The 27795-nt window shown below is 36.8% G+C and overlaps 1 protein-coding gene across 1 annotated transcript; it reads right to left on the bottom strand.

Moving 5' to 3' along the window:
- Positions 1-377: 377 nt before the first annotated feature.
- On the bottom strand, positions 378-27795 carry TCEA1 (transcription elongation factor A1). Its single transcript, XM_054284842.1, has 10 exons — positions 27691-27795; positions 21952-22014; positions 18138-18243; positions 10260-10347; positions 9090-9238; positions 7208-7264; positions 6198-6352; positions 4701-4847; positions 3731-3802; positions 378-2669 (listed from the first exon to the last, which is right to left on the bottom strand). The coding sequence occupies exons 1-10, from the start codon at positions 27757-27759 to the stop codon at positions 2661-2663; spliced, it is 915 nt and encodes a 304-aa protein (XP_054140817.1). The 5' UTR covers positions 27760-27795; the 3' UTR covers positions 378-2660.

The following is a 27795-nucleotide window of genomic DNA, read 5'->3' as shown; positions in this document are numbered from 1 at the left end:
AAGAGTAGATCCTTAAATAAGACACACACACACACTTCAGAAGGAATGTGGCCTCCTCTTTCTATTAGATTGCGTACAAGCTACCTTACACTGCAGGCCAACTCTGCTCCATCTGAGAGGATTCAGGTGTCCATAAAGGTAATAACCAAACCTGCTATTCTTAGATGGAGAGAGTGATCACCAGTTCTGCTGGCATGTTTCAGTGCATGAAATACCCCAGAGTACTGGGTCAGTCATGGCACAACTGCAGCCCAGTAGACAAAGCTAGCCATGGAGAAATGAGACAGTCCCAGCCTTTGCATCCTCTTTCACACAGGAGGGCAATTTCAGACAGCAGTGAAAACTCAGCAACTATTGAACAGAAGTCCATCCAAAGATCAGTACTGGAAAGTTTTATTTTTGGATTTGGGTAACCAAAACAAAGCATGAAGAGAACAGATGCACGAGATGCATTTTTGAATCTAGCTGTTGCACTCCATCCTTCACTGGGCAAAAGAAACAGTTCGTTTTACCATGGGGGCAGAAGAGAGAAGGATGAGGGCTGCTGCTCAGGTATCATCAGGTGAAATCACATTTTATTTCAACTCCCACTTGGATACACCTGCATCACAGAAAGTGCTACCACAGTTCTGGTTCTTTTAATATAGTCCAGATATAATCTGGTGACTAGAGAAAAACAATTACTCAAAAGATTACAATTTCTCAAAAGATATTTCTTTAAGTGTCACAATCAGACACTAAAATTAAAGGACACACAGTGTGAGGAAGCTTAGGCAAACCAACCACTGCCTGCCCTGCATATGTATGCTGTGAACAGCTGTGGAAATTTAGGTCTACTTGGCATCCAATTTGCTGTCATTTTTAACATAAGTTCTTGGACTTGTTCTTTTAGAAAGGTCCCCAAACAAAGCACTCTAATTGATAGTAAACAACTTTAATTTGTTTGTCGTCCTCAACAACTTGAAAAAAAAATTACATCTTTTAGTAACTCTTAGGAAGCAATCCTGCCAATGGACCTACATACAGGTTAAAAATTAACCTATGCTGCTAGTAGAAAAAAATATTTTCTAAAAAGCATTAGCATAAGTTGAGTTAAAATGTTTATATATAAAAATCTATTCAAGAAACTTTAAATGCTAAGCAATTTTCTGCTTAAAAAAATAGTCTGCAACAAAACTTCTTCTATTTTAATAATTTTTACCCTTCAGCAGAAAAGCCACACTTCCTTGCATAAGCTGACTGGAAAAGCCTGCTGTATCAAGTATTAACCAAACAGTTCTTGTCTCCCAAAGTTCAAGTGTCATCATACTATTTCCAACTCATTTGTTACAGTTGCCACTATCACACAAAAAACATTCAACATAGAAAAAGTTGGTTTTCCTTTACATTCAAGGAATTTATTTTCCAGGAGCTGTGCATACTCTTCCCATTCCCTCATGAATAATTTATACAGTGCCAAAATAGACCTCCTCAGCCCCAAACTCTAACAAATTAAGTAATATAAAATTAGATTAAATGAATTTAATCTCTTCTAAAGATGTTGACATGATTTTTCTTGAAAACACATTTGCAAATAATTCTAAACATGCACTGCTAAAAAGCAAATTATAAAAATGCAGCATTTATATAATTTCTCATATGGAAAAGATCATAATTTTAATAATTTATTCCCACTTGCAGGTCTATGATGGACACCAGATACCCTACATTTCAAAAAATCATTTCATGAACAAAATCAATGCCATTTAAATGAAGGGAGTATAGTATTATCTCCCCAGCCAGTTTAATGTAATGAATTGCTTAGCTGGTGTTATTAGGATAGCCTACAACACAATGCCTTTGCTTATTTACAAAGTCTAAGCCCAAGTTGGTTGTCAAGCACATTAAGCAAGACTGAACACTCAAATCAGATTTAACCACTATTTTAGGACATTCTTAGAAATAATGCCTGCTGATAGAAGGTAAAATACATGCTTTGGGCAATAAAATATATTGCATTGATCAAAGCTGGTTACATAAACAAGCTTAACCAACCATTGCAAAAGAGGTCATCATTTCCACTAATAAATATTCAAACCCCATGACTGCAAATTTAGTCCTAGTCCAGAAAGAGCACACAAAATAAAGAGTTAATTAAATTGTGTATTAGTTAACAACTGAGCTTAATGTTATGAGGAACTTATATACCTTTTCTGCTTGCAAAGCAAAGTGAACACAGCAGAGAGAAATAAATTTCATTCTTACAACCGAGCACATGTGGAGAGGCAAAATACACACAGGAGGAGCGTGTATATTTCAGACCACAAAAAATACAGTACATTATTCACATAGTTAGAAAAAAACAAGACAATTACCAAAATGTTTAACTGGTAAAAGTTTAATGTCAACTTACTTATAAAAATGAAAAAATATTTTAAAATTCACCATACAGTTGAGCAACCTGACCCTACTGACTACCAGCTATAGGAAGGCATTTAAGGAAATGATGGTTGTGTCAAAACAAAGGCTAACTTGAGGCATGTATGCTGCTTTGAAACAAAAAGAAAAGAAAAACCAAAAAACCCTCTCATTTGCAGGAAGCTAAATGCTTAGTCTAGTTTTTAAAGCTAATTACAAAATCCTCGTTCATACTGGTCCAGATGTCTTGACAATTTCTTCTTCTAACAGAACTGTCAAAAGAAAATAATGCTTCATGAGATCTTTATACATCTTAGTTCTAAACCTCTGCAAGAATAAACAGAAATACAACACCATACTTAGGATATGGAAATGACTAATTAAAGCACTTATATTTTAACCATTCCTTCGGCATCTGTATACAGACACTTCTGTAACTGCAACCTTACATAAGGTTTTAAGGACAAATATACTTTTCCAGTTACTGCAAACAATTCCATCAAATGATTTCTAAGCTTTATATATATTTTTTAGATATCTCAGAGCCTATATATGAACAATATTCAGCAATAAGCTTTGTAAACCAAGACACATAAAATATTTTTTTATGTGGAAATCTTAACGTACACCGTGGCATGGCCCTGCAGAGCTGCAGCATTCTTAACATAGAAAAATAACAGAATGAGGTTATCATGCTTCTTATGGCATGTCATCACACCTTAAACTGTGAATTTTACAAGCCTTCATTTCAGTCTTTCTCTGTTTTATTGAACTACCAATGTTTCTCAGAAGCTTTATAAATTCCTGTTTCCCAAACTTAAAAAAAAGATTCAATTAAGTTATCACTGCCCTACACTTATCTTGGTACAGGAATACAGCAGCAGCCATCTCTCTTTTCTATTGCTTCTTCTTTTCAGAATAGCAAAAAAACCAAAAAAACAATAACAACAAAAGGTCTAAAAAAGGCCTGTTACACTCACAAAAGTAGGGTTTAAAACCAGTTAAAAGAACTTTGGGTGAAGAAAGAAAAAACAGTGACTAGCTTGTCACCACTTCCCATGGCAAAGCAGTATTGTAACTAAATGTTGCAAGGACTAAGTCCTGACTTCTCTCCCCCTTTGCCACCAACCTTCTAGAGAGATCTCATGCCTTCAGTCAAAAATACATTTCTAATTTAAAGCTACTTTGCAATCTCAAGATGTAATATCATTAATGGGTTAAGAAGTAACCAAAAGTCAACAGAAAGCGGTTTGTCACATTTACTGTAAACCCAAATTAAGCACAAAGGCTGGCTGCCTGCTATCAGATATGCAGAGCAGTCTAACAGTCTTACCTTCCATCTGTTTCCACATTCATTACAGACAACAAACGTTGTCATGGGTTCATCAGCACTGCGGGTTTGAACCTTTGGCAAAGGCAAGAGCCAGAGCGGAAAAAGAAAATTAGTATCTTCAATTTTTGTTAGTGTGTGTTCAATGTAACTGTTTAAATCAAAGTTTAACATTAAGGAAACAAATTTGCATAAAAATACAAGTTAACTTTATGTATCAACTGAAACTGGGCTTTTTGCCTCGCTATAAAGCCATGATAAACTTGGATTTTGAGAGATTTAGTAGCACTAAAATACCAATTTCTGCACTGAAACTGTGCATGTATTTCTAGAAGATTCTGCACTAAAAGTACAACGGCCAGTAGAGCTTCACATACATTTACCAATGCAAAGGCCTAAAAGTCTTTTGACTGAAAACCAACTTGCTATTTAAAGCATCTGATGAACAGTACAAAATATAAATGCAGCTGATCCTATGATGAAAATGACATTTCCTGAAGCACAGTTAAGCCAATTAAAGCACCCTTTCTGTGGTTGTAGGAATGACTGCAAATCAGGGTCTTGTGTTAGTCAAATGGTACATTAAATATATATATATATATATATATATATACATGTGCATACATATACATATAATTTTCTGCTACTTAGTCCCTCTAAGTATCTCTCCTGCACATAAAACCCTTATGAATATGATGCATTGAGAAATATCAAGAACTCAGCATTGCAAAGAAACTCAAGTTTCAGTCTATACAGATACTCAGCTTGGATCTACATAAAGTTTTTGGCAAATAAATACAACAAACTTGCTTTACATAAGCACAACTAAGTAGATCCAGCTACCTTTACATTTTGTAATTTGTCAACATTTTGCTGGAAGTTCATTTTGCAATTCCATTTTTTTTTCTCTGACAACCTTTATATAGGACTTAAGGTTTGAAAAAAGGAAAACAGAGTCGGAATAACCACGCACCTGGGTGTACGTACAGTTCTTCTTTTTGCACTTGCCACATGTAAACAGATCAGTTTGGGTACCTCCTGTTTTAGCCATCTGGTGCTCTCTGATAGCTTCTTTGGTCAGATTTTTGCGCATTTCCTTCAGCTCATCGCTTGCCATTTCCTACAAAGGACAAAGAGCAGACAGAGTTTACTAGAGGGTTTTAGCTTTAAAACAAGTTACCACTGTGCAAGCCAATACAATTTTTTATTTAGAATCCATGATCAACAACTCTGTTGAAGGGCAATGTGATTCTACACATTTTTAATTTTACAAGACTGAAGCTGGGCTATTTCACAGCACAGAAGCTACAAGAAGTTTAAAATGTTCTCTTTTTTAACATAGATAGGAAAAAAAAGTACAAGTTACAACATCAAGCATCTAGAAACATTTCTATGCACACTTCTGAAGTTCAGAAATGTAAGTGAGGCAAGGTAGAAGACTTAGAAGTCCTCCAAAGAGGCAAAAAAGATGCTATGTTAGATCCTTGGATAAATATCTCATTGACCTATGAAACATTTATTACAGGAAAAAATTTACTTTTTTTTGACTTCTATATTTGTACTGATAAATACAGTAGAGCCATAATTTACCATATGTCACCAAAAATCATATTAACTTCATTTCTAAACACTAAGCAAAGAGTTCAGAATTGCCCATTTTCTTTTTTCTTTAAAATAGTTTTAGTGCAGAAGATCTCCACAAGGTCTAGTACTTAAGTGTGCACAGCAAAACCTATTTGTTACATTTTTCTTCAATACAATTTTTATTCACCATCCCATGTAAAAATCTTGTACCAATGCTCTTTCACTACTGTTAAGAAGTAATCTTAACACTAAGTGAGTTTTAGGCATTTGACATTTCAATCCAAAACACTAATCAAACAAAGAATGTGCACTGGACAGGACAAAATATAAGTTTGTTCTAAATATGTAGAACAAAGAAAATCAAAATACATACTGAAGGTACAACTTGCTTTTCTTACACATTCTTTCACCAGCCTCTGTTGGGCCTAACCTTTATGTAAAGCTATAGTTAAAAAAATCAACCACCAAAAAAGCCCAGCACAACTTTCTTTTGGAATAAAGTTAGTCACAATTTTCATTAGCTGACCACAACTAATTTCTGTCAGTCTCCAAGACACTCCTTTATATTTTCATTTGAGGGGGCAGAATCTAACGCATAGAAGCAGAACTACAGAACTGAAAAAAGATGTTTAACAAGATGTGCTTTCATTTTTCTCTCCCATAAAATCTCAGTTTTCATTTGAATTTTTAGATCTATTTTGACTTTTAAAGACACTTTCATGCGCTCTACCCCAACACAGCCCTGTAATTCAGATTCTGCAAGCCACAAAAAAGCCACAGTCGTTCAGAAGTACGCCAGCTTACACAAATTACTTTTATGCTTAATAAATACAGGCCAGGATGTAAGCCCAAGAGAGGAATATTTCAAGACCTGTGCTTTACTTACCTCTGCTGTCATTTTAGCAAATTTGTCAGGAGGAATGTTTCCACATAATACATTTTTCCTTAGGTTAGGGTTCTTTGCATCCTTGAGATTCGCTATCCTACTTCGTACCCTATTTTTGTATTTCATATCAGTATTTTTTAATTCTTGAAAAATAGGTGCTTTGGATTTAAGGAACAAAACATGGATAAGTCAAATAGAGTAAAACACTAACAAGTAAAACAGAGCATTAGAAAGGATTCATTCTGGGGGGCAAGCTCTAAACCAATGCACTTCTCCACTGTCCATAAAGTCCTCCCCCCACCCCAACCAACAGCTACTTTCCTGTTCAACACAGCAGAATTCACAACCTTCAGAAGCCTAATCATAGTTTAGTACAGGGTCAGTGAAATATGAATTTTTGGGTAGCAGGACCTCAACTGTAATTGTGAAAAGTCCCCCATAACTTTATGTCCAATTTCTTGATTTCATCCTGAGAATTAATTAATTTCTGAATGAAATATTCAAACAATGACAGGTCACTCACATAATTTTTTTTGTTAAAAAAAGAAGCCCAGACCTCTGTTCTGGAATGATTCAAACAATGGTACCAGAACCACCTTTTGAGAATTCATTTAGAAATAAACTTGTAGAAAATTAAACAAAGACACTAGAAAATGATTAAGACTGTTAACAAGAAAAGATTTTAAAATAGCATAGAAGAGCCCAGCATTTTATGTAAGAATGCTTCAGTAAGATATAATATTGCTGCTACAAGGAAAACATATTGAGCTGAAAAGAACCCACACACACTCACCTACATGCATTCCCACATATTTTAAGGCAACTCATTTAGGTTGGGCTGATTTTTTGAACACTAAATTTATGTACTGATGTGTTGAACCCAGTTACCACTTTTGTTTTATATGAAATATAAAAACACTCAATATATAGATCAAGTTAATTAATTTGAAAATTACTGTGTTTTTCAAAAATACTCCCACTCTAGAGCACACATATACAACAAAGGATATCTTCTTCAATTTGAGAACCCAGCTCTTCTTCATCAGCACCAATAGCAATATAATCATCTGAGGAAAACAAATGATAAAATATCAGCAACCTGACTCTATATCCTTGAGATTCCTACAGTTCCAGAACACTGAAACTCAGCAAATTATAAAACACTTGCAGTGAGTCTTCTTGTTGTATACATAATTTTAATTTACTATATACTTAACCTTTCAAAATTTATTACTTGGAAGAACACAAGTAAGCAAAAGAAGGAGAAAAGAAGTTTAAAAGAGTCAAAAACTTTTAAAAACCAAAAAACTTCTGGTACCTAGTTGCAAGCACAAATAGGAACAAATCCATTGTTGTACAGAAAAATCTAAAATATTCCAATGGGCTTGGCATCTCTCCCATCTCCACAGCCTGTGCATAGAACAAACTATTATAAAATGGAAACATTTTATATTGTGTTTAATCAATTGTTTTGGTCCATACAATACAAGAATAAGCAAATAGATGTTTTGCATGCATGGAAGAGAAAGATTTCATTAGAAACATGGTAATTAAATAACAAACAATCCTATTAGATTTTTTTTTAAATGCAAAGCATTTCATGTGTCATAAAAGACATAAATTAGAAGAAATAGACCACAGCAGTCTTGAAGGCAGTAAAACACTTGAACTAAAATGTCTCAAGATAACTGTTTACTGTTTTTGACCAAAATGCTTCCCCACAAAGACATCTACCTTTCCAAAACAGCTTAAAAACAAATTGCATATAATGTTTGCCTCATTTCAACATGGTTATATTTCAGTGAGTAACTCTAACACAATTTATCCTTTGACCTCATACCAAAGGTCATAAAACAATAAAATAACCTTATTTTTTAAACTCATGGATCATCAGTTTACATGCACTGCAGAAAGCAACACAGCAAAAAAGATTTCTGGAAAACTATTTAAAATGAAGACTACATAGAATTATGAATACTAAGATGCTGTATGTGACTGTCTGGTCCCAAAAGAAGTCCATGAACTATATATCCAGATGACAACTAATCTACGGTCTTTAGTCAGCCTTGCTTATTCTCTATACCTGAATTTCTATGAATCAAAAGAAAGAATAAAAGAGTAAAGAGAGTAAGCACAGATGATTCAGAAGTCTACTTACACTAGGCCAAGTTACACTAAGCTAAGAACAGAGAAACAGGAGCTGGGTCATAATTTTGACAAAGATAAGGATGCACCAGAAAAAATCAGGTAATTCTGAAAAGCCCAGCTTTCCGTTTGCTCCTTATCTAGCAAATAATTTAATTTGTCAGTTTAAAGACACCCGAGTGTATATGAGAGACAAAAAGAAAAAAATCCCAGAACAGTCAAGGAATTTACAGATACCCAAAAGGCATGAGGTTAAGAGCAATGCAAGACTCTATTATTGCAAGCTATCTTAATGAAATGTCAAGAATAAATCAAAATAGAAAGAGAGCTTTCAAAAACTAAAACCTGAAGGTTCCCAGGATCTCTGGTGTAAGGCAGTCTTGCATGTAGTCACACCTCTCCATCAAAAAGACTGAGACAAAAAAAAATAGCAGCCTCTACAAGAAGATTCAAATGAAGCATTAAGGAGGCAATAACATCCCTGAAAACAAGATCCCCTGTTGGCAATGTATCAAATGAACTGAGCCACAAAATGTCATGAATTAGCAGCAACAAAAATGCATTTTGAAGCATCCCCATGCCATGAAAGTTGCACCTTGGGTGAACTGGTTTATGGGTCTACACACACAAGTGAATGCAAACAGGGTTTATTCTTCCCTACAGGGTAGGAGAAAAAGTGGAGTGGGAAAGACAGAAATAGAAAGGAAGAAAATAGTTAAACTTGAAAATATAGTCTACAAAACTCACCTCCTGTTCTGAGAGCTGCAGAGAGCATTTCTCTACATTTCACTCGTACAGAGTCTGAAGTGCTTGGAGCCCGGGGAAAAGAAGGAATGAAAGAATTTGAGGGAGCACTACCCTCCTCCTTCCGGCTGCTGGAATTGCTACTTGAACTGCTAAAAAAAGGCAAAATGAAAACCAATATTAATGTTTTTTCATTTTTCACCCCTTCAAATAACTTTGTTTCTGGGCAAAATACGGGTCTTTTGCTACATCCATTTGATGGTATTCCAAAATAAGAACACAAGTCACCTTTTAAAAAAGTTATTTATAGGTCTAGAGTCAGTACAATTTTTAAAGTGTCTTTAGACTATTCACTAGGGTATTTCACACAATAGAGACACAGCAGGTATTTCATTCCATTATATGGCACAGAAGCTTTAATTCTCAGTTCTTTACATTAACATGAAACCTTTTTTCCTCCCACAGACCTTTAAGAAACAGTGACGATACATCACCCCAACATTCACTCTGCATGCCTTGCACTCAATCTGCTTACTGTACTGAAGGGGTGCCATGGTCACAAAACCCCCCACAATTTATGTAGTTTTGCAAACTGTAAACCAAGTTTTCATCTTCCATCTGGACATACAGTTAGAGGTTAAACTCCAACTTTAAAATGGCTGCTGAAAAGAGATCACTGAAGTCAGAAATGTATAGAAGAAATGGGCTTGCAAATACTCTTTTGTAAATGTTTTTTAGCTCCTGCAGTGACATTAATGCAGGCTTCTTTTTCTGGTAACATACTCTGTGTTTACCAAAAAAAGTACAGAATGTTTATTAAATTTAAAAGCTAACACACAAAAGAAGCATATGCAATTACCACAAAGCAGAGAAAGTTGTTTTACAATTCTCAAAGCTGGGTGCTAGTACCAAGAGAGGGCAGAGTATTTGACAGACCCAACAGATGGATAAACAAAACTTGTCTGGCCATATCTTGACCTGTGTTTGTTGGGTTGTTTTTTCATGTCTACAGTAGCACAGTTTACTTCCCCAACAACACACTGTTTCTTGTACAACTCTATCTTTCAGAAAAGAACACGGCAGCTGTCTCTAACATTACCAATTCAGACCAAATAGTTTAATGTTAATTTATACTGAGTGAGACTATCTGCACAGCCATTGAGAATTAAGCACCTTTCTTCTCTGGCATCAGGGCTGTTTTGTGAGGAAGATGCAGGCTCCTTCTTCTTTTCTTCAGAATCTTTATCAGTTGAAGGTCCATCTGGAAATACAAAACATGAGAAACTCTCTTCTACCCAGAAATAGTAACTGATTTAAAGCAGTGATAAAATACCATGATTTTTCCTGAATCAGTTAGAAATGCTATCATCTCCCACTCTCTGCTTTGACCTTCTCTTGCAGTACAGCCTTCCACTTCCCAACACCCTCCCAATGCAGGAAATGGAAAACATGACAACACTTCAGATGCTTTGAGTCAAGTCCAGCATCTGCTTAAACTGGCAGTGAAGACATGATGGAAACATAGACATTTATGATTTATTTTTTCCAACACTCCTGCATTAGGTAGACAGTAACTTCCCAGGTATTGTATCAAGTCTCTGGAATTTGTCTTCCATGCTTTATATACTTAAGTTCCTACTACATACATGTCATTCTTTTTAATTATTTTGTGGAAGAGACCATAGTTGGCAAAATATAAAGTCACTTTCATATTTTCAAAGGAGTTTTCCAGACACACAGATAGTATTTTATGTGATAGCTCTTAGATTACTTGCCTCAGTATTTAAATATATTTGAATCTGCCATTCCTATACAGGTTATGTTTCACTACAATTTTATAAAGAAAAAGGACAAAAGTCTTTACAGAAAAGAGCAATCATAACATTTAACTCTAGCACAGCAAAAATGCATACACCCTTCCATTGTAAAGAGGATTTCAGAGTGGCTAAATTGAGTGCCTGCTTTGATTTGTTCTCTAGAAAGGGTGGCTCTCTACTGCCTACAGAGAAAGCCTAGTGAGATTGGCATCACTGATTGACAGATTTCGTGAATTCCTTTTCCCCAGCCCTTATAAAGCTGCTATTACACTCCTAAATTTGTAGACTGTATTACTGGAATAAGCATATATTACAAACTTTAAAATTAATTAAAAACAGGACAAGAAAAGGAGGGAAATCTGTTAAGGCTCAGTCTTGCCAACAAAGATGTCCTGAACTAAGCACATAAATCCTTGTTTAAGCATCTAAAAGTGTCCTTATTCCCAGAGGAACCCCCATCCTTGTGCTTCTCAGAGGAACTTGGTTGTACATAACACAAATCTGGGTCTCTTCCAATATCAAGCTTTTAAATTTGATTTTTATAGTGCAGAAAATAACTGTACTGGCTTTATTTTTATAGGAACAATAAACTGAACATGATTTTGATCCTTTCCTTAACCTGTGAGTTAAGGAATTTATCCAAAGAAGTACCACTTTGTTAAAAAAAATCATCATAAAAGGAGAGCAGAGACAGCAGTACTGGATCAGACCAGGCACCAATCTACTATCCTGTCTCCAGCTGCACCTATAAGGAGGTGCACACAGATACTTCTCCAGAGTATTTCTCCAGCCTTCAAGAGCTCACCCATTGTTTGCAATGTTGTATTCAATCTGTGAGAAATTTCACTTAGGAAAAAAAAAGATAATTAAACACAGATGATGCACTCGGTGATCGTCTTTAATAAGCTGAAAATGCTACTTAAAAAATCCTAATAAAGAGACCAATTTAACAGCTTCTGTTTATAAAAAGAATTTCACTAAGAAAGCAAACAAGACTATAAACTGAATGGATCACATGAGCTCTCTGCTATGACAACTGAAGTGCACTAAGAGAAAGAAAACAACTCCCATTTTTAACATGCATACTCGCTCTCTCTATGGCAACAACTGATTACATGATATAATCTTTAAAGATGTTCCAAATATGCATACAATCTTATTTAACTTCATAACATTTTAAGTACATGTTCATTTTTGTCAGAGGCTTTAAGACAAACCAGTAGATCAAACAGGTATATTGGAGAACAGCCCAAGTCCTGCAAAGCAGGAGCTGTGCTTCAGCCCATTTACCCACACATTTTTTTCTGGCACACAAGTTGTCAAATTCAGGTCTGACTTGTGTATCTATCTCCTGCTTATTATGCACACACACCACAGTTGTATAGCTGGCACCCAGATCTCTTTTATCAAACACTTCCATTTAGCCCAGCACCATTTCACCAAGGGCAGGCACTTGCCAACACCTGCCAATACCCCAATGGCTTCTTTCCCTTATGGAGGGCAGGATGCACACAAGGCACACAGATAAAGCACAGCTCCTCCTAAGGTGCAGTCTATGCAAGGATGTCTCAAATCAAGGTCAGACTTGAGCAGCTGAAACTGGACATCTTTAGCAAGTATGTCTTCAAAACTAGAGCTTCTTTAATCACTTCAGAGTTTTTGCTTAATCTAGTTTAAAAAAGCTGAAAATAAAGTTAATATTATCCTAAGTGTTTAAGTCACTTTATGGCTCATACATTGGAAAGCACTAGAAGAGATGCTTTCCATCTTTAAACTCACACAGTAATGAGGATATCTTGTTTTACTGAAATACTGTATTGACAAAAGAACTGAATGCAATTAACAGCCTGCTAGGCAGCATTTAATCTATCCTCTGGGGATAGAAAAATTATCCCTGACAAATTAAAAGTCCCTACTAATTAGCTTATTTTACATTCAATGACCAGACTCTAATATAGAGGAAAGATGACATCTAATGGTTACTATGAACAACCACAGAAACTTTAACAAAGTAAGGTGGAAAAAAATGGCCCTTCTGTGAAATGTCTTTAAAAATTCCAATGCGATTCACCTCAGGAAGTCTACAGAACATTATAAATATTTATACACTACGAACTACAAGTTGTGCAGTTCCTTTTTGCAACTCCATACAGCTATTCAAACTCGCCAAATTTGTCTTCAGAAACAAGTGGGAATTGTCACCAATTTTAGGACTGAAAAATGTAACTTTGCAGTTTTAGCTACCGCATCTTCAGGCACCCATAAAAAATCTCAAAGCTTTGGTTTTTTATAAGAGAAGCTAATTTATATTAATACTTCTTCTTTAAAATACAAAGAACGTGATAGTAACAAGAATAGACTATTAGTCATTGGAATAAGACATTCAAAGTTTAACAATGGCACTGCAGTTTCTACCTGGGACTTGTAACTAATTTGAAAGATATCTGAAGCTTCTCCAGTGAAAAATCTCTCCAGGGTCAAATAAGACATAACAGTGTTTGTGTTATCAAACCAGAAATTTTAAAAATACAGCCAGATAACATAATTAATCTGAATGTTAGAAGCCATTAATAGCTTTCTCCTAGATTTTTCTATGTTACGAGCCAACACTAGACATTTGCTAGTAAAAAGAAAAAACCAGAAAATATAAAGATGAAATGTTATTCATTTATAAATCTAACTTCAGATTAAGAAAAATATTAAAGTAAAAAATTTCCCCAGAAACATTAATGAAAGGGGGCTAGTTATTACCTGGAAGCACATGAAAATTTAATTTAGCGGGATAGCGTGTGTTGCCTACTCAGGAATCACTACCAGAACTTGGAAATTTTTCTGAGAACTCAGTTTAAATAAGTGAAAAGAAAGAGATAAGAGAACAGGTACCAAATTACATAATTATTAATTCAACAATGACCTTGACATGCAATAATTATTTAGGCTCCATTTTCCAGATTCTGACCAAATAATCTTGAGATGCACAAGCAGCTACACTTGTCAGCAATTCCTCTACAAGACGTAGCAAGGCATGAAGATAAGATCAGTAAAAGTCTCTTTTCAGTAGTAGCTCTGGAAGGAGGAATATCTAGAAGTCCATAAATAAACAACAAAATTATGAACCGTTTGCTAAAGATTTTTTTATCATCAGTGTCAAAAGACCATGACACATGGACATATTCACTGTGTGTTTTTCTTCTATAATGCATTGTGTGTTGTTATCTCTCCATTTATTAGCTTAACAAATTAAAAATCTACTAACAGTACATGAACAGTTCCAAATATACAATTCACAAGAGGTGATTTCTACAGCTTACAATAGATATGAAAATGAAACTATTGAAATTGTTTTTGTACTTGATTCTGCTTGATGTCTTATAAAGACATGTACTCTTCTTATCAAAAGTAAATATAATATTTGTAAATGCTATTAGACTCTAATTTAAGAACTTGCTTTGCCGGGAACATTTTTTTTTTTTGAGCATAGCCAGTAGGCTTTGAGATGTCCTTGAACAACACTTATGACAGCATTAACATATCTGTAAAATAGTCCTAGACTGCACCTGCTGGCTCCAGGAGAATCAAATCCAGGTTTGAAATAACAAAGGATTTTGTGAGCAAAGTAATCTTAGTAAAATACTTCCATGATGCCTGATGGTGTTATTAACACTTAAACACTCTTTTAAAATAAAATTATTCAGACATGCCCTTCTTTGAAACAGGCATTTCAAAATGTTTGTGGCCTCCCTTTAAGTTTTCAATACTGGCAACAGATTATCACGTGATGTTAAGAATACTGTGCCATGCTTCTGCATTTTCAGTTCAGTATATAAAGTTACTGGAGGAAATTTACCTACAGGTCTAGACATTCTTTTTCACAGTATACTCTTCATTTCAGCAAGCAATTATTTATTATGAGGGTTATACTCCTTAAGGAATTTTTGTTGCTTTTCTAACATAAGAAACACTCCTGACAACCTAAATGAGTGTGCATAGATTCATTATCTGCACAGCATACTCTATATATTCCCTGTGCATAGATTCATTATCTGCACAGCATACTCTCTGTATATTCACCTACTTGGCAAAACAATCATTATTGGTAAATCCCATATTATAACTGAGCAGCATTTTATTCTGAGAGCTGAATTTAGCTACTTATGCAAATTGTCACCATCTCTGCAGTATAGTTTAACTTTCAGAAAGTATCTGAAAGAGACCTTGCACTGTGGCTCATCCAGTGAGTCACTTCAGATGGTTACAAGCCCTCTGCTGCCCAGCTTCTGAACCCTCCAAAAAACGCTTGGAGAAAAAAATCTGGGAAGGCTCAAGTCAAGCCACAAAGATCTGGTGATTCACAACTCACTTTGATTTGTACTCATGTATCCCATGCACTCCTAAAAACTAAATTCTGATAGCATTGAACTGAAACATTACATGCAGCCTGAACAGTGAACAATTCTTGCCTAAATTCAAAATGTCATTTATAAAAATAACTCACAAAGACTTCAGAGCTCTGAGTACAATGCTTGGTACGATTAACAGCTGTCCGCTTCTGCTGCCATCTTTGCTCCATACCATTTTACATGCACTATAAACAGCATAATCGAAACTGATTTCTCAAGCAGCTCAACATACGGTATTGCGCATTCTTCCAAGAAAGTCAAAACTAATGATAAAACAGAATAAGAGTACTTTGTAAGATTCCCACCCATACTTATACCCTATCTTTCACAGTTATGAAACTTTATGTTCTAATGAGTTACCGAGCAATGATAAAAAAGGCAAAACATTTGCCTTACTATGCTTTATTATAAGATCGACATTACAACCAAGGAAAAATTAATGACCAAAGTTTTGAATGTAAGCAGTGCTGTATTTGCAGGATTCACTTGTTTTTATGTAGTAAGTGCATTACCACAATTATACTAGAGCTGGCACAATAATGACACACAATAATATCTGCTGTGTAACAAAAATTACCATATGAAAGAAGGTCACATACCCACTGCCTCAAGAAACACTCAGCTCTGATAAATGCCAAATATTTCTTATTTGCTTTCCAGCTCCTCACATGTTTGACTTCACCTCATGCAAAATGCCTTAGTTAGAGTCTCCCAACTGTGTTAAAACAATCTGAATCTAGTAAGCTACAAAAGGGGAAGGTCCACTTGCCCCAGCTGTTTGTTACTGCTACAATCCCTGTGCAGGACGCAGCAACTGCAAACAGGCTGGACCAAAAAGTCATAGCTGAAATTTCAAGCTTGAAGAAATGAACAAAACAATTAGTTTCCAACTGGTCAGTTCCCAGCTCTGGTCTTCTGGAGAGCCACTCCAGCACTAGTTGCAACACAGAAGGGAGCAAAGAGGCAGAAGGGAAGTCAGGAGCTCTCCTTTGCACAGCAGCCTACACCCAGACTGACCTGCTGTGACCTTCAGGCATCACATTCTTACCCAGACTACTCCGGCATGGAAACCCTCCAGGCAGGAGTGACACTGCCCAAGTTTCACAATGTTTGAACACCAGTAAACTTTAAGTAACAATGTATTAAGACAATTTTGACTGACTTAAAGAACTGACTTAAAGTGCTAAAAAAAATGAGACAATTATTTTTAGTGTCTCAACAAAAAAATGGTAAATCGTTTAGTCAAAGGACAGACAGGAATAATCAGGGAGATCTCCCACTCTCCAAGAGAGCAGCATCTGAGCACACTCCCAGTGAGAATTCTGCTGGAAATGAGACTATCTCCTCTACTATGCTGTCTAAGCTAAGTGGCAGCTTTAAAAATCTGAACTTCGAAGAAAAAAATTAACTTTCACCAAATATTGATAGAGTTTTGTTTTTAAAACTTAGACTAACAACTTTAAATAACTTGAGACGTTAAATCACTCAATCCAGCAGCTACTTTTAGAAGTCTTTAGAGTAACTGATGCTAATATACAAGTCAATTTCTCCACTTATATACCTTACTGCTTTTATATACTGATTTAATAAAGCTGGACTTCCACATTTAATTTTAAAAATAAAAAGTATATTACTTTCACTATTTACCAGTAATCTCTGATCAGATCCTACACTAAGATCCTGTATATGCATTTACTTTTATTATTAAAGTCATAATGAATTTTAAGGTGTTTTATCAGCATATAGAGTATTATCCAATTTTAACTACTAAAACTAACATTATTATTAGGTAGGTTAAAAGTCTTTAAGGTAGCTTTAAAAAGTTTGCTGTAGAGACTGTTTTTTCTTACTAGAGCATCAAAGTTTAAGGTTCTGACAATTGTCATTTGTCCATTTCTAGAAAGCCAGAGTATTTTCTATATCATTTACAAGACAGGAATAATGTATCTGATAAAACACTTCACAACTGATAAAAATGAAGCTGAGTTCCAATGGTAGGGGAATTACACTCTCCTGGTATTTGGCATATTTTTCCAGACAGAATGGTAAATATATAAATCATGACATAAATTCTTTTCTGTTTTAAAATTTTAAGCTTCAAAAATCTTAACTTACCTAAGCTTACATACAAAGAAACAAAGCAGAGTGCACCACAGTGTATGAACAAAAATATCTGGACAAATTCTGAGATTTAAGTGTTTTCAGATATATTAAGTACTACCAAATACTCTTGAATAAAACCCTAACAGAAAGGTTTTAAGCTTATTAATTGCTTTAAGGGAAATTAAACAAAAAGCGTTAAGTTTCTAATTAGTAAGCTGTTTAAAATCATTAAGGTTTTAGTTTTAGAAAGTGCAGCTCTGTTTCTCACTACCTGTAAGTTCTAAGAGATTTTAACATTTTAATGTCTTTTTCTCTTCATAACCAAACATCAAAGCCTCCACACTCTCACATGAGATTTTGCACCAGTTCTTCAGAGTACTTGTTATATTTGATGAATAAAATAGTCAAGAAGTTTGTTAGTGCTCAGTGCGCAATACAGGCACTCCAGCTCAACTGCAGGCAATGAGAATTCAGAAATTAATCACATCAGAGAAGCTGATTTCCTGCTGCCTGCCAGCCCCAATAAAATACATTAACTGTTTCTCTGCACACACTCTCACAGTAATGGCCTGGGGACAGTCAAAGACTAAAAAACCAATTACACCAGCACAGGAAGTTTCAACATTCACACAAAGGCACGAATATGTCTAAAGCAAGGCAGTGCCAATGATGAGCACCAAGGCTGCACAGAGTTAAAACATGCAAGAGCAGGGATGTTTCTGTTGCCATACCTAACAGCTTCTTCCAAGACTTGATAAGAGATTTTGCTAAAGATGTAACCTCTTCATCTGTGCTTTGCTTGCGTATTGCATTCACTGACATTCCAATTCTGGTAGACTGCAAAAGAAATGGAAATATACATTATCACAAGTGACAGGAAAACAATTTAACAAATAAATATAGATAAATTTGTACTTTGACATTAATTTTTGCAGTATCTTTTTTCTTTTTCTTTTGTGGTGGGTTTTTTTCCTTTTTTCCTGTGATTCTCAGGACAAAATACTGCAAGCCTTTAGAAAAATTATTTCAATAACATGGATATTTTAAAAAGAAATACAACAGTATTACCATCTGTCTTCATCACAAAAATTTGGGGAAGGGTGGGCAGTGATTGTGGGCACAAGGGTTAAGGACTGTAGTTATATTTCAGCACTATAAGAAGCTTGCTGACTTCTTCATTGACATCACACTCTCAGAATTCCCATTTAGTGGCTGTGTAAAAAGCTGTAATACCCAGCTGGGAGCAAGCATGGTTTAGGTACCTAAAAATTTTGGTGACACTGAGATTGTTTAGAATCATTAGCACAGAGAGTTCTGACTTTAGACAGAAGCAGCACTCTCTATGTTAAAGATTTTAAAGAATGAGCTATCCTGTATTTCTGAAAAAGCCAAGAGAGTGACAGCTTTAAGCCTTTGCCACTACTGCCACCTACAGAGCGATCATGAGAGTAAGTTACAATTCATGCCTTTCAAGACTCAGAAGATAAGGACATAAATATAGCTCAACAGTAACATTTTAGAAGATTTATGGCTAATGTGTACATGTAACAAGGAGAAAATTTCCACCTTTTTAGCTTCACTAGAGGAGATAATAAAATCCTTATTTATATTGTTAAATTCTTATCTTTTTGTATAAGATGATGACTAATTTTTTTTTATTTGCTGTTAAGATGTTCAGTTTTGTTGCATTGCCATTTACAGGACTCACTAAATATAAATTACTCTACTCACTTTTGCAGTAGATCATCATTAACTTACTTCTTCTTAAAAAGAAAATTTAAATCTTTGTGGCTTGCTAAAAATGGAAATTATTTGTTCCTGTAAATTACTTCTTACAACACAAACAACACTTTTTGAGGCACCATGGATGTGCTAAATGACTGGAAACATACTGAAATAATCCATAGCTATTTCAGCCAAGGAAACACATTAAATAACCTCAGGCCTAAGCATCAGCTCTAAATATGCATTTTGAATTAAAGAAAACAAAGGGTTACTCACCTGTAACTAAAATGCTCCAAGATGGACTCTGCTCACCCACATTAATGGTACTGCCCATTTTCTTGATATTTTGACCACTTAAATCTCAACAATATGTTCAGACAGTAAAAAAATAACATGTCCTTGAAAATCCATAAAACACCACATCTGGATAAGAAAAATATATCTACTAAAAAACCCAACCCTCTATTAATAGCTGGGCACAACGACAGCCTATGCTCATCAGCAAAGGGAAAACACACAAACTTACAGACTTAGCTAAGTAAAATCCAAAAACTCAAGCAAAACCCTGAGCTAATAAGAAAATTTCTTCTTCTGATCACACAAGAGGGACAGTTTATGGGACCTTTTTGAACTGCCAGCTTTCTCAAAGCAGCACATAAAAACAACTCATTTGTTTGCTTTTATAGAGCACTGGATTGGGTCTACCTGAAGAGAGGAAGTAATGATCTACAAATTTATCTGCCTTCCAACTGGCACAGATAGTCACAAAAGATCATATTATATTATGTTATATTCTCAAAATTACTATGTTTTAGTGACAAACCAAAACCAGCTGACAGTATTTGAAATTTCCTTAGTCGTCCTGTCTGTTGCCACTGTTAAGTGAAAAACTCCAGTATTTTCATTCTTCCCCACTTTAAATTCTAGAGCACTTTTCATCTGCTTTCAGAGTAAAGACAGTCAAAGACAGCATAAGACAGCTGTTTTCACCCTGAAGCACTGAAGCTTTGGCTAGCAGCCCTCAGTAGGTGCAAGCAGTAGTGAGCACAAGTAACCTATGACTGAACACAAAGCAGAGCACATGGGGGCAGCGGGTGCTCTCTAAACCACAACAAATGCAAAAATTTAAGGAACACAGCTGGGGAGGGAGAGCAACCACCAAAGGAAGCAGACCTGCTTCCAACTTTAAACTGTGTGTGAGGATAGAGAACTGCTGAGCACTCAGACCAAAGCAGAGCCAAACCAACCACTGAAGAATAACCACCCCTGGGTTTCTTGCCAGTGAGCTGCCCTAAAGCCATTAACAAGGGCTGCACATCACAGCCTAGTTCTGCACAGGTGTGTGTAACTTCCTGTAAAACCTGTTGGTGAAAATAAAGCCTGACTGTGTCACTCACTGTTTAGCTCTGCACTAACCACAATTAGCACCAGGGACACGATGCCTTTAATGCTCTGAAGCTGCTAAACAGATTTGCAAGTCAGACCACTGGATAAACTGTGTGAGGGAGCCTACTGGCTCCCTGCCTAGCTGAGCAAGGATCAGCTTGCTTACATAAAACTCATCAGATGTGACACAGTGGTATTATTGCCTGTAATCACTTCAGCTTTCTGTGAAAATAAGTGTGGCAAGAAAGACAAAAGACACCACTACAAGTCCAGACTACTAATATGCACCTTCCTATTGCACATACCTGTGAAACTCATCAGAGGACCTCATTATTTCAGGCTGAGGTAGCAGTGGTATTACACAAAAAATCATCACTTCTCTTATTACACAGGAATAACAGAGCTAGCAGAGCTTTTCTCAATGTAGCCAGCTTTCAAAGCTTCTTAAAAATGGGTATGGAAGTACACTTTTCACTTTTATTCTTCATTTCATCAATTCAAACACAATTGTCAGAAGTCTTGATCTGCACAGAGGAAGATAGTGCCTCCACTATCTCATGATCATCACCCTTCCTGACACTGGCACACTCATGACCCTTTTCAGTCTCCTCCAATTTAAGTGGCTACTGCAGCAAATCAGGTCTCAGATTTAACTGAAATTTTAAAATTTTCACAGATAGGGAATGATTGGCTAGTTTGGAACAAAAGTTGCTCACTGATGAATTACATGAAAAGCTCTGAAACTTGACATGTAACTAAAGATGACCAAGTTTATTTTTTGAAAGAATTTACAAATAATATATAAAATATTGTTAAATATGTCAATCTAAGCAACATTAGTGAGAGTATCCATGCAAGTGGGAGAGATTGTACCCCTCCATCACTTCAGCCCAGGAGAGTAAAAGAGGAGTATAATTACCTTAAGAAATACATTACTCAGAACGAGGGAGGGGGAACACGGAGTGTGTGAAAGTACAACTTGCCTAAAAGGTATCAACTATGTTTCTCCTTACTTACAAGACAAAACCAGAACTAACTACATAAGAAAAGATGGTATCAGATATAATCAGGTGCATTCTCCTTCAAGAGGAAGGAAACACACTCATTTGTGTTAAGAGTGAAAATGTCTGGTAAAATTCCATGTCTGATAAATTTGTAAGCAGCTCTTCTCCCTTGTCCATGACAAAATTTACAACTCTCAACTTAATCAGAAAGATAAGCTTTAAGAGTTTTCTACTGGAAGAAAATACTTAAGATAAGTGTGCTACATCAGGTGAAGTGAGGCTATATTACCATGTAACAAAACTGATGCTTCCAAGGACTTTGAACTTAGGAATCTATTTAAATAATGTAACCTCCTTTCAAATCTGCTGGCTCCACTTTCTTCATTAGGGAATTAACATTTGCAACACAACAACAATAAGAAACTCATACCTGTAGTAACTCAAGGGTCATGGGAATATTCTTAAGCTCCTTCAACAAATCAAGAGCTCCAGCCTAAAAAAAAGAAAGAAAATAAAAGAGTCAACTTAGTGGCAATCAGGAACTCCAAATAAAATATCAATAATATAATCTTGTCTGCCTTCAGGGTCCCACACTGGGTTCAAACCAGGAGTTCTCAATTTATCCACAGAACTAGAATAAGGAATGGTCTACTTCACAAACTCTAAGCATTAACAGGCCTTAACTTGGAAATCAAAGCATTCACTCAAGACTAGGGGAGTTTTACCCCATGTAACTCAAATGACAATCAAAGCATTCTGTCAATTACTACTTAACCAATCTTCAAGGGTGCTTTGCTTAACAGCATCAGAAACAATCCAGACAACAGCAGCAATTTTCAGTTCAGAACAACCACATCAGTTTTAGCACGCAAGAACTTTGAGCTGAGAAGCTCTGCCCAGTCCATCAATAATATCATATATATAAAAACATACACAGACATCATTCCTAACTGTATTTGTGGTGATGTGGTAAAGCCACACATCGTGGGTTTCTCTTTTTCCCCGGCCAAGACTGTTAGGAAAGGTACTAACTACTTCTGTGTTAGCAGCTCTCTAGATAGATGATTCAAGTTCAGAGATTGCACTATTAGATGTTAACAAAGTCTATACCCAGCTACTTTAACAATTCATTCTTTAGCAATATAGGCCTTACTTTAAAAAAGTTTGCATAAATGTGAGCTCTGTAATTCTCTTTAACCTCTCCAACCTTGATGATTTACCAACTCTACTTCAGCAAAGCTCTGCACCATCCACTTCTGACTGTGCACATGGGCTGTCAGCCCACACAAACCTCCCAAAGGCTGAGATGATCTGGCTGTTATTCAAGTGCACGTGGGGCTGAACCTGGAAGCTATGAACACAAGGGAGGCAACAACTGCCTGTGCATCCAAGAGGCCCTTCAGTGCACTCACGCTCAGTTCATTACCTTTTCTTTTCTTTTTTTTTTTTTCTAATTCATAAGGTTTGGAAATAAATCCCACAAAATTTCCATTTGCACATCTGTGGAATTTAATTCACTCTTCTTTCCTTACCTCTTAACTCATCCTATTTTATTTTGCATTTTGCTCGCTTTTCAAATTCTCCCTAATCAACTTCTATTGTAACACCTGTTGCAAGGAAACTTAAAATATTCTGCTGCAACTGCAGTCTTACACTTTAACCACTAAAGATAAAATAGCCACCAGGAGGTTGAGAAAGATGGAAGTGGAACTTCAGTGCCACATTTAAAAACCCTCAGCTTTGGACACCTTCAAATGTTGGCTACAACCTTTGTTTTTCACACTTCTGACCAAAAAAACCTCCAAACCCAAACATTTCACCAAATCCCACCTCACATAAATACAATTAACATATAAAGGTAAAGTTTTAGTATTTTGCTATGATAGTAAAAGTTCCATTTAACTTTTATTCATGTTATACAAAACTTCTCCAGTCTTAACCACAGAATTTTAGCAGCAATGATGCAGGACTGAGAAATGTCACAAAGTTTTCAGATGCTAAATTGAGTTGGCATACTAAACCATATCTTTCTCTCAACAGCCATAAGCGTGGTTTCTTCTGTACAAACACAGATCCAAATAAAGCAAAATTAATTATCTTCACTGCTATAAAACAAAATCAAATTCAAGAACATTTTCTTAGCCAAAACAAAACTCATGACAGAAGTCAATGTGCCATTTCAAAAAATATAATCCAATAAAACTTACCTCCAAACTAATTAAGTTATTAGCACACTGTACACAGCATGTAATTTTAAAATTAACACAGCTGATTATAGTCTGCAAATTCAATATGAAAGTATCACTGTAATGCAAAGTAGCATTCTCTTCATCTTAGAAATACAGCCTAGTCAAAATTCCTTTGCCTGTTATATCCCTTCCTAACTGCACGTGTGAAAACAAATTTATTATTCCCAGAGTAAATGTTTTCTAATACTAGCAACTTGATACATAGCAAGTTGACATGCAGCAAATTAAAAAAAAACAAAAACAGAAAACAAACAAAAAACCAAGCAAACAAACAAGAACAAAAAAAACCCCACCAAAACCTCCACAAACAAAAAAGTCAAATCCAACCAAAAACCAGCAGTTTAACAGATGTTATCTATACTTTATGCCGGTTTCTGTACCAAATTACCAAAATTGATAATGCACTAATCCTTTCTAAGCCTTCACTTCTCTAACCAATTATACCGTGCACCATGAATTAGATGCTTTAAAATTTAATTTAAATTGGTTTTAAACTAAATAGCTTTGCATAATCACTTTTCTTAGCATAAAGTAAAATGCTCTCTGTATCTCAAAACTAGTGTGGAAGTTGCACAGCATAACTTGTAATTACTTTTCTGTAAGACCTCTGTGTTCAAAAAACCCCCCAATCATTAAGACCATTGTTATAAACCATCTTTTAAAGGTATTTCTATAATTTTATAGAAAATGAAAGGCTATGTCCCATTCTCCTAAGCTGGCTGGCTTTCAATTTACCTTGTCACTTAACAGAAATCAGTAGATTCAGACTCAGTAGATTACTCCTCTCAGCTTCTTTCAGTTGGTCAGACCACAACAGCACAGAATGGTATTCTATAGTCATGTTTTAAAAGCTGAGCTTCAGGCAATAGAAAATGAAGCACATTTTTGAAGACAGCAGAGCTATCCAGTCATAATTTTCTTCTACTTAAAGGAGTATACATTTAATAACACAGACAATTTTATTTTCTTCTCTAAATTTACTCAAGCATTCTTGATTTTTTTTTTTTAATCCATGGGTGCAGCCTTAGTTTTATTAGCTATTCATTAAGCAGCTTAATGAAAGAAAGGTGTACTTACATACAACAGAAGCTCAAAGGAAGGCACTACAGGTTTTAATCCAATCAGTTCTGAAGGAGTAGTATCTATTTCAATTTGAAGCAATGGTAGAAATGCATATGGTACAGTGCATTAAATACTAAATCATTTTATTTCCTCCTTCAAAACAAAAGAACTGCACATATCATTCCACTAAAATAGTTATGAAATGTGCACTGCTACAATTAAATCCTTAGTCAAGGCAAATCACCAAGAGTCTGACTCAGAAAGAGTGTCTGCATGGCCTGCCCTTTTAACTCATCAAAAGACATGTCACAGAGTGCTTTGCCACAAGCCAGAGTCACCTTCTGTATGAGAGATCAAACATTTCTTGTCATCTGACTCTTGACAGCTTCAGAGAGAGCAAGTATCAAAGCTTTTTTTTCTTTCTTTTATTATTAATGTGTCTCATCAAATCATTCTCATTCAAAGACACAGACCAAATACCTGTTCTTGATGAGTAAAAATGGAGAAAGGGACACAAGGGGCTGTCAAGAGTATCATTATTCAGTGGGTACTTGTGTAAGAATGCATTTATCAATTCTCCTTCATCTTTGTGAGAGAATAAAGTACCTCTTCATAGAGGCGACCTTAATAATTTTGCTAAAGTTAGCATTTTAACTACAGGGCAGAATTAGGTAGGAAATCACTTTGTGCAATAAAGAAATACCTTGTAAATGACAAAGACTTAGAAAAACAGAGGCATCTCCTAGTTTGAATACTAAAGCACATCCTCTCCTTTGATGATGCCGCTAAGGGTTTTTATCATGCCACACACACGTGCTTTGGACAAACTGTCAGATCCCCACTCCTGGCCACAGTGCAGCTCATTGAGAAAACATCAGCCCAACAAAGGAGCCGCTCGTGTGCAGCAAGGAGCCTGACTGAAGGAGCTCGGTTCCAACACAGCACTAAAGCCCAACGCCTCCGGTGCTCCCTCGCTCCCACAGCTGGACAGAGGTGAACGCCAAGCTCCAGCTCTGGCTCCAGCCAGGAACAGCCCGGCCCAGCTGTGCCAGCTGTGCTCAGCCACGTCACACCTACGCTGACCCCAGTGTCACCGCAGCGCTCCCCAGAGCTCTGAAAGTTAATCATGTTACACGTGCTAGAGAGTAAATACATGTTCCCAGCTGCTGTTAGGAATTTCATCCAAACTCCTAAGCCTCCCAGATCACAAAGAAATACCCTGTGGTCACCTGCAGCATCCCTGGTATGGCTGCTCCCCAGGAACAACAGTCATTTTCATGCTACCTGTGAGAGGTCATTTTCTTTCTGTTATCAGAAGTTTTACAAATAAAATGGAGCTGGCTGCCCTTTATCAGTCCCGTGACCATGATATTAAAGCATTTCAGGCAGTAAGTCTTCACCCTTTCAACACCTTGTAGGAAAGAGCCACTACTTCAGTTTTAGAGAAAGTGAGACAGCAAATGCTTTTGTGCTTAAATGCATGGAGAACAGAAATAAAAATAAAGAGGGAAAAATAATGGAATTAATAAATGCCAGTCATAAAACATTCTTTCTTCTAGACAAGGGTCTTGCTGCCACAATGTATCATTTGAGAGTTCAAATATATCAGAGTTAAACCATGCCATATTATGGAACATCACAGATTGAAGCATGGCTTGTGTGTACTTACAATGAATTTGTTTGTATTCTGAACTAAACAAATCTCCTTGGTTTAATACAGTCAGTATTTCCATAAATATGCAAATATTATTAATAATGCTCTTTATACTCTCCAGTGTTAAGCAATAACAAAACTACTTCTATAAAGTGGAATTGCAGTGTTGAGTTCTCAACTATTACTGTTACTAAGCTTTTAATGCACTATCATTACATTTAGGAAAAAACCTTTTAATGTTATGTATACAATAGTTTCTTGCAGGAAGAACAACAATCACATATACAAGCACAAATTTCCAGAGAATAACAATGTGCCCACCTGTTAAAGAAATAGTAAACAAAGTTGGCAACTTACTTGCATGCTATTTTATGTATAACCAGGATCAGTTGTCTGGTTGTTGCTCTACACTCTGATTTTACTTACTTTGATGTGTTTGCAGGCACTGTACAACCACCATATGTTACCTCAGTTCTTTATGAAGGGCATACATGACAATAACACTTCAGCTAAGCCAATTGAATCCTGCCTAACTACATTCTTCATCCGTTCTGAGGCACGAGTTATTCTCCAGATTAATAAACACAATTAGAAGTGTTGCAGGTTAAAAAGAAAAGGGGAAAAAAGGGAGGAAAAAAGGCTTACATTCTTCATCTGTTTGTGAAGTTTACCCGCTCAACTCTGGCCCTGCCGCAGCTGGGTTTGGGCTCTTCACTCACATCTGAGTTTTTACATCCCACCCAGAACTCCAGCTCTCACGCTAAAAGCGACAACAGCCCATGCACAGGGGGCCATCTCCGCAGGGTTCCAGGGGGTGACAGAATTCCCTTCCCCGCCAAGGCAGCACCGCGGTTCCAGCGGGCAGGAAGCGAGGGCGCAGCCGCTCCCAGCCAGGGCCGGTGCCCGGGCGGGAACCTCCTCTCGGCCCAAGGCGCTGCGGCGAGGGCGGCGGGGCCGCCCCGCGGGGGAGCACGACCGGCTGCCGTGCCCCCTCCTCTGGCGGGGCCGGAGGAGGCGCTGCGGCCCCGCGGGGCGCCGAGGGAAGCGCCGAGGCCGCCGGGCAGCGCGGGCAGCGCGGCGGCGGGAAGGGACAGGCCCCGCGCCCGCGGGAAGGAGGGAGCGCGGCGCCGGCCAGGGCCGCGCCGGGGCCCGCGGCGCCGCCGCCGCCGATCCGCCTCCCGCCCCGTCCCGTCCCGGCGCTCACCGCGTTCTTCTTCTGCACCATCTTGTCCATCTTCTTGGCGATGCGGATGATCTCGTCCTCCGTGGCCATGGCGGCGGCGGCCCGGGCGGCGCCAGGCAGCGCGCG

This window comes from Melozone crissalis, unplaced genomic scaffold (genome assembly GCF_028551555.1).
Source record: "Melozone crissalis strain CALT ecotype California unplaced genomic scaffold, PUWL_Pcris_2 ptg000042l_1, whole genome shotgun sequence".
In the NCBI taxonomy this organism is placed as follows: domain Eukaryota; kingdom Metazoa; phylum Chordata; class Aves; order Passeriformes; family Passerellidae; genus Melozone; species Melozone crissalis.
This window is presented reverse-complemented; position numbering and strand designations above follow the sequence as displayed.